General features: G+C 45.4%; 2 protein-coding genes across 2 annotated transcripts in view; both read right to left on the bottom strand.

Moving 5' to 3' along the window:
- Nucleotides 1-8529, bottom strand: part of THBS3 (thrombospondin 3) — a 54265-nt gene that overhangs the window by 15628 nt on the left and 30108 nt on the right. The gene's annotated exons all lie outside the window — the stretch shown is intronic.
- On the bottom strand, nucleotides 5159-5895 carry LOC116469326 (claudin-6-like). Its single transcript, XM_032154339.2, has one exon. The coding sequence runs from the start codon at nucleotides 5893-5895 to the stop codon at nucleotides 5233-5235; it is 663 nt and encodes a 220-aa protein (XP_032010230.1). The 3' UTR covers nucleotides 5159-5232.

Genomic DNA, 8529 nt, shown 5'->3' with positions numbered 1-8529 from the left:
AATAATAAAAAAATAAATAAAAATACAAAAAATTAGCCGGGCGTGGTGGCGGGCACCTATAGTTCCAGCTGCTTGGGAGGCTGAGGCAGGAGAATTGCTTGAACCCAGGAGGCAGAGGTTGCAGTGAGCCGAGATCGCGCCACTGCACTCCAGCCTGGGTGACACAGCGAGACTCTGTCTCAAAAAAAAAAAAAGAAAAGTGAAAATGATAGCCAAAATGAACTAATCAATTACATAGACATTTAACTTAAGTTATTCTATAACTACTGGATATTGAGAGTTACATTTAAGTATTTTAAATCTCTTTTAGCTCCAAAAGATTCAGGCTTTTTAAGTATTTTCAGCATGCAAAATAATATAATACACATGTTATAAAAATAATAAAACAAATACTCATGTATCCATTATCCAGTGTTAGTAATAGCTTATTATCGGTTTCCTTGTGTACCTGCCCCAATCTTTTTCCTTTCTCCCTAAGAGTAACTATTATTCTATTTGTTGTTCTTATCATTCTCTTGCCTTTTTGTTTCAGTTTTCCTATATATATATATCTCCCAAATAATCAATGAAGTTTTTTGGTTTTTTATTTTACATGTCATACTATGCTAGATGTAATAGTGTTCACTCAGTATGCATTTTTGAGATCCATATTGATGCATGTAATGGTAATTTGTTCTTTGTATTGCTTTCCAGTATTCCATTCTATGACTGTATCTATCCAATGTTCTGTCAATGGACATATCATATGGACATTTGTTTTTTTTACAGTCTTTTTATAATTTGTACTCTGCTAATATGAACATCTTTATTTCTATTTCTCAGTGTACATGTAGAAATGTTTTTCTTTTTCTCTTTCTTTTTTTTTTTTTTTTGGTAGAGACAGGGTTTCACCATGTTGGCCAGGCTGGTCTCAAAATCCTGACCTCAGGTGATCCACCTGCCTCGGCCTCCCAAAGTGCTGGGATTACAGGCGTGAGCCACCATGCCTGGCCCTGACTTTTTATTTTTGTAATAAGGTGGTTTCGAATGGTATCTCATTTTCATGGTTTTAATTAGCATTACCCTGATTCGTAATGAGGTTGAAAAATATTTTCATGGGTTTGCTAGCCATTTGTGTTGCTTTTCTGTGAAATGCTTGTTTGTGTCTTTTGCTCATTGTTCTTTATTAGGCTGTAGGCATACTTTATATATTCTAGATATTACTCCATATTATTAACACATAATAATCCATTGTCAGTTTCCCATGTTGCAAATATTTTTTCCCATTTGTGCTTTACCTTTCACTTTTTTTTTTTTTTTAAGAGTACAAGGACAATGCTGAAAGGAATAACAAGGCTTATCTCTAGGATCCATCCATAAGGTGAGTCTGGACTGACGGCTGATCTGAACACTTTGTGCATACTGCCTTTTATTATTATTTTTTTAACTCAGTCTTGCTCTGTCACCCTGGCTGGAGTGCAGTGGCGCAATCTCGGCTTGCTGCAACCTCTGCCTTACAGGTTCAAGCAATTCTCATGCCTCAGCCTCCCAAGTAGCTGGGGTTACAGATGAACACTATCATACCTGTCAAATCTTTGTATTTTCAGGAGAGATGGGGTTTTGCCATATTGGGCAGGCTGGTCTCAAACTCCTGGCCTCAAATTATCCACCTGCCTCAGTCCCACAAATTGCTGGGATTACAGGCATGAGCCACTATACCCAGCCTTGAATACTGTCTTTAAGTAGATTTCTTCTTTTTAGATGGATTCATGGTATCTAGAGTCAAATGCTCTGGACAACTTCGTCTGTAACAGGTTTCAGTAGAATAACTGTGCTTGGCCGGGCACCGTGGCTCACGCTTGTAATCCCAGCACTTTGAGAGGGTGAGGCGGGAGGATCACCTGAGCTCAGGAGTTCGAGACCAGCATGGCCAACATGGGGAAACCCTGTCTCTACTAAAAATACAAAATTAGCCGGGCGTGGTGGCACGTGCTGGTAATCCCAGCTACTCTGGAGGCTGAAGCAGGAGAATCCGTTGAACCCAGGAGGTGGAGGTTGCAGTGAGCCAAAATTGTGCTGCTGCACTGCAGCCTGGACAACAAAGTGAGAGTACATCTCAAAAAAAAAAAAAAAAGAGGCCGGGCGCGGTGCCTCACGCTTGTAATCCCAGCACTTAGGGAGGCCGAGGCGGGCAGATCACGAGGTCAGGTGATCGAGACCACGTTGAAACCCCGTCTTTACTAAAAATACAGAAAATTAGCCGGGCGTCGTGGCGGGCGCCTGTAGTCCCAGCTACTCGGAGAGGCTGAGGCAGGAGAATGGCGTGAACCCGGGAGGCGGAGCTTGCAGTGAGCCGAGATCGCGCCACTGCACTCCAGCCTGGGCGACAGAGCAAGACTCCGTCTCAAAAAAAAAAAAAGAAATAACTGTGCTTGAGAATTTACCATGGGATAGGATAATTAATATTTTTCCATAACACGTAACTAAGATTGACTGTAGTTAATTTTTATTAACTTTATTTCTCTAGTTGAATTAATGATAATTCTCCTTTAATGAAGTATTTAAAAGAACAACTAGTTGCCAGCTGGGCACGGTGGCTCACACCTGTAATCCCAGCACTTTGGGAGGCCAAGGTGGGTGGATCACTTGAGGTCAGGAGTTCGAGACCAGCCTGGCCAAAATGGTGAAACCCCGTCTCTACTAAAAAAAATACAAACATTAGCCAGGCGTGGTGCCAGGCGCCTGTAATCTCAGCTACTCGGGAGGCTGTGGCAGGAGAATCACTTTAGCCTGGGAGGTGGAGATTGCAGTGAGCCGTGACTGAGCCACTGCACTCCAGCCTGGCAACAGAGTGAGACTGTGTCTCAAAAAAAAAAAAAAAAAAATTGCCAATTTACAATTTTAGTATCTAAAATCATTAAAAAAACAAAATTGTACATGAAAAAGACCATTCTGCTGGTTTACTTCATTTTATCATTTATTTACCAAATAGTTTTTCAGTACATTCTATATGGCAGGTACTCAGAATTCTAAGATGCCTCATTTCACTAATAATAGTTATTATTTGTTGGGTATTATTATGTGCCAGGTACTACACTAAGTGCTTTGTTTTTTTAATCCTCATGATCAACCCATGGACGAGATAATATCCTTGTTTCACAGATGAAGAAACTAAAGATGAGATTGGCTAGGTAATTTACCTGAGGAAATAGCCTGTGAGGTTGCAAAGCCCACATGAGATGCCAGGTCTGTCTGACTTCAAAGCCTGTGGCCTAACCACTGTGCTCTATTGCATTTTATGGTCCGTGTTCTCCAGAAGCTTACAGTCCAGTAGAATCATGAAAAAATGACTATTTCAGTATGGTGCTCTTACAGCACCAAAGAGGAGCACCTGAGCTGGATTAGTCGAGTCAGTAGGAGATCCTGAAAGGCTCAGAACTGAGCCAGAAAGACTTGGTCATTTTCAGCTGATTATTTAATTACAGATTAGATTTCCTAGAAAAGGAGCCCTTCCTCCTGTATGGCTCTCCCTGCATGTGCCCCCTTCCCTCAGGCCTATATATTAATACATAAAATAACCCATTATTATAAAATGAAATGAAAGCAAGGATCAGCAGAGGGATGGATTCTGGACTCAACTGATCATATTACAAGGCTAAAATAAATTTACTTTCTCGGCCGGGCGTGGTGGCTCATGCCTGTAATCCTAGCACTTTGGGAGGCCGAGGCGGGCAGATCACCTGAGGTCGGGAGTTTGAGACCAGCCTGGCCAACATAGTGAAACCCTGTCTCTACTAAAAATACAAAAATTAGCTGGTGTGTGGTGGCACACACCTGTAATCCCAGCTATTCGGGAGGCTGAGGTAAGAGAATTGCTTGAACCCAAAAAGTGGAAGTTGCAGTGAGCCAAGATCACGCCATTGCACTCTAGCCTGGGCAATAGAGCGAGACTCCATCTCAAAAAAAAAATTTCCTCTTTCTTAATAACAGACGAGAAAGACCTGAGGCCAGACTGCTGTTGGTGAGAGAAAGTTTTGGTGTTTTTTTTTTTTTTTTAGTTTGGTTCAGGGTGACTGTATTAGTCAGGGTTCTCTACAGGGACAGCACTAATAGGATAGAAGTATATATGAAGAAGTTTGTTAAGGAGTATTGAGTCACACCATCTGGCGAAGTCCCACAGTAGGCCGTGAGCAAGCTGAGGAGCAAGGAAGCCAGTCCAAGTCCCAAAACTTCAAAAGTAGGGAAGCTGACAGTGCAGCCTTCAGTCTGTGGCTAAAGGCCTGAGAGCCCCTGGCAAATCACTGTTGTAAGTCCAAGAGTCCAAAAGCTGAAGAACTTGGAGTCCAGTGTTCGAGGGCGGGAAGCATCTAGCCCAGGAGAAAGATGAAGGCTGGAAGACTCAGCAAGTCAGCTCATCCCACCTTCTGCCTGCTTTATTCTAGCTGCCCTGGCAGGTGATTAGATGGTGAAACATTGAGGGTGGGTCTGCCTCTCCCAGTCCACTGACTCAAATGTTAATCTCCTTTGGCAACACCCTCATAGACACACCCAGGAACAATACTTTACAGCATTTAATCCAATCAAGTTGACACTTAATTTTTTTTTTTTTTTCACTAACAAAACATGCTTTATTTGGTAAAAATGTGAGTGTAAAGGGGGTGAGGCGGGGCGGGCAGGGCAGAAGGGTGCAGTGTTGGAGGTGGGGGCGGGGGTCTACATAGCTGGGACCTGATCCTGTGGGGTGGACATCCAGGACGGAGGAGCCAGAGGTCAGAAGTTCCAGAGGCGGGCAGTCCTTTGTTAACAGATCACTTGCTTTTCCAGGGGTGAAGACAGAAGCTCCAGAGGCCTGAGTACGATGGGGGGCAGCTGTCCAGTGACATCTAGGGAAGCCCAGCCCCCAGCAGCAGCAGGAACTCTTGGGGACAGTCTGTCTTGTTGCAAAGGCCAGCACAGCAAGCAGCCTCCACGTTAGTTCCACAGCTCGACTGGCTTCTAAGATGGGCATGTCAAGATCCAGAATCTCAAAGCATCCCCTCTTTGGCTCCATCATCCAAGGGTGAGAAACAGCAGAGCCTAAGTGGGAGTCTGAGTCATCTTCTTGGTTCAGTTTTTAAATGAATTTTAAATACCCTCAGTCAAAAGAAAAATAGCAGGAGGCAGAAACAAAAGATACGAACCCATCCCAAAGCTGTTGGGCACTGCCACTTCTGGATGGCTCTAGCGCCAGCGGAGCCCCCATTCCCCCCCATGTCAGACGTAATTCTTGGTGGGGTACTCAGAGGGCCCCTGAGAGATGGCAGGGGCAGATGTCGAGTAGCGGGCCATGTAATGGCTGGGGCCCTGGGACCCCCCCGAGGGGCAAGTGCAGCACAGCAGCCCGCCACCCAGCAACAAAAGGCCTGAGGCCGCCCAGCCCAAGTAGAGGGAGGCCCCCAGCTCCCGCTTTTGGGCCTCAGCCACCAGGGGGTTATAGAAGTCCTGGATGATGGCATGCGCCGTCCAGCACACTGGGATTAGCGTCAGGACCCCTGAGATGACAAAGACAATCCCAGAGGTGAGCATCAGGCAGGCCTTGGAATCCTTCTCCTCCACACAGGTGGTACACTTGGCCCCAGCAAGGTAGACCAGGAAGCCGAACAGGGCCACAAGGAGGACAATGACACAGAGAGCACATGGAGCCTGCGGGTCCTGCGGCAGTGCCAGCAGTGAGTTGTACACCTTGCACTGCATCTGGCCAGTGCTCTGCACCACGCAGGACATCCACAGGCCCTCCCACACCACCTGGGCCACCACGATGCTGTTGCCGATGAAAGTGGTCACTTTCCACATGGGCAGGGCGCAGGAGACCAGGCCATTCACCCAGCCCAGCAGTGTCAGGACGACTCCCAGGATCTGCATTCTGGCAGAGGCCATGGTGAGATTGAAGGAGCTGCACTGCGAAGGAGATAAGGGAAATTCCTAGGCAGAGTCGACACTTAATATTAACCATCACAGTGATCTTCTAGATTGGCCCACAAATGCTCTTTCAGAAACTGCAGGATGTTCATTCTGGAACTGTACAGAGGCAATTGTACAGACTGTTTTCTCTGGAAACAACAGTCTACTTGAGTGATGTCATATATAAAACTTTAAGAACTAAAGATTCCCTTTTGCTGTAGGCCAGGTGTGGTGGCTCACACCTGTAATCCCAGCACTTTGGGAGGCCGAGGAGAGTAGATCACTTGAGGTCGGGAGTTCGAGACCAGCCTGACCAACATGGAGAAACCCCGTCACTACTAAAAATACAAAATTGGCCAGGCGTGGTGGCGCATGCCTGTAATCCCAGCTACTCAGGATGCTGAGGCAGGAGAATTGCTTGAACCCAGGAGGCAGAGGTTGCAGTGAGCCAAGAGGACACCATTGCACTCCAGCCTGGGCAACAAGAGCAAAACTCTGTCTCAAAAAAAAAAAAAAAGATTCCATTTTGTTAGCTTTTAATTTGCTTCAAAAAGTACCTGTAGTTTCAGCTACTTGGGAGGCTGAGGCAGGAGGATCATGTGGGTCCAGGAATTTGAGACTGTCCTGGGCAATATAGCAAGACCCCACCCTATGTCAAAAATATATATATAATAAAAATGTCATCACATTACTGTAGAAATAGCACCACCTTGTGGCCTTTGAATAGTTTGTTTTCCACTTTGCTTTGTACAGAGGCATGGTGCTTTCTCTCCAGTAGATAAAATTGAGTAGTACTAGGGTGTATTATTCAGATTGCTATGCTGAAGTAACAAGGCTTGTATTCTCAGTGGCCTAACACAAAGGATATTGTTTGTGTTGTGTGCATGTGTTTTGCTTTGTTTTTGCTGTTCCTATCTTTCAAAAAGGCTTTACAAGCAAGATTGAAGTCTGGATGGAGGGACAAAAGTTTACCTTCTTGGGATACATCGCAACATGTAGCTTTTAAGGTGGGGAGGGAGAGATAATTTATACCTCATATTTAATTGGCTCTGACTAGAGAGGACACAATGACACAAGTTATTTCCATTCATAGGTCTTTAGCCAAAGGAATCACATGATCCCTCCCATTTCTGCAAGGGAGGCTGAGAAGTGTAGAGAATGATTTGGATATTTGGATATTTCCCAAGCATTGCTGCTTCTGCTGTAATTTACAGTCATACATTCTCAGACAAAGCTGGAGTAACTCTAGTACTTGACAGTTACTTTTTTTTTTGAGACGGGGACTCACTCTGTTGCCCAGGCTGGAGTGCGGTGGCACAATCTTGGCTCACTCCAACCTGTGCCTCCCGGGTTCAAGTGATTCTTGTGCCTCAGACGCCTGAGTAGCTGGGATTACAGGTGCCTGCCACCATGCCCCGGATAATTTTTGTATTTTTAGTAGAGACAGCGTTTCCCCAAGTTGTCCAGGCTGGTCTCGAACTCCTGACCTCAAGTGATCCACCCGCCTTGGGCTCCCAAAGTGCTGGGATTAGAGGTGCGAGCCACTGTGCCCGGCTTACAGTTACTTTATGTTGTTGTTTTTTTTTTGAGACGGAGTCTCGCTCTGTCGCCCAGGCTGGAGTGCAGTGGCGCAATCTCGGCTCACTGCAAGCTCCGCCTCCCGGGTTCACGCCATTCTCCTGCCTCAGCCTCTCCAAGTAGCTGGGACTACAGGCGCCCGCCACCACGCCCGGCTAATTTTTTGTATTTTTAGTAGAGACAGGGTTTCACCGTGGTCTCGATCACCTGACCTCGTGATCCGCCCGCCTCGGCCTCCCAAAGTGCTGGGATTACAAGCGTGAGCCACCGCGCCCAGCCACAGTTACTTTATATTAAAATCTACAAATGATGGTTCAGAGGTTTCTGTGTATACCTAAGTTGCCTATAGAGCAGTTTACTTTCTTTCTTTTTTTTTTTTTTTTTTTCTTTGAGACAGAGTCTTGCTCTGTCTCCCAGGCTGGAGTGCAATGGCACGATCTTGGCTCACTGCAACCTCCACCTCCCAGGTTCAAGCAATTCTCCTGTCTCAGGCTCCCCAGTAGCTGGGATTATAGGCGTGCAAAACCACACCTGGCTAATTTTTTTGTATTTTTAGTAGAGACAGAGTTTCACCATTTAGGCCAAGCTGGTCTCAAACTCCTGACCTTAAGTGATCTGCCCGCCTTGGCATCCCAAAGTGCTGGGATTACAGGCGTGAGCCACCGCACCTGGCCTACTGTTCTTAGTGGATGCTTTACATACTCCTTCATTGCATGTCTTCAATGGCAGATTCTTTATTTGAGGGCAAAGGACTAAGTACTTATAGTGTGTTAAGTACTCAGAGAAGGAGATACGAAAATGAATGAAATCTGCTTCCTTCTCTTCCAAGCGTGTAGCCAAGAAGACAAACGTGTATAACATAACACGATACAATTCTAAAAAATAGATATTTTAAAGTGAGACAAACTTGGATGTGAATTCTGGTTCACTATCTACTAACTCTGTGACCTTAATCAAAATTACTCAACTTCCCTGAACCTTGTCTTCCCCATCATAACACGGGGTTGATAATATTCTGCCTATCTTCTAGGA

This window comes from Hylobates moloch, unplaced genomic scaffold (genome assembly GCF_009828535.3).
Source record: "Hylobates moloch isolate HMO894 unplaced genomic scaffold, HMol_V3 SCAFFOLD_5, whole genome shotgun sequence".
Taxonomy (NCBI): Eukaryota; Metazoa; Chordata; class Mammalia; order Primates; family Hylobatidae; genus Hylobates; species Hylobates moloch.
Note: the sequence above shows the minus strand (reverse complement) of the source record. Positions and strands in the feature narration are given on the sequence as shown.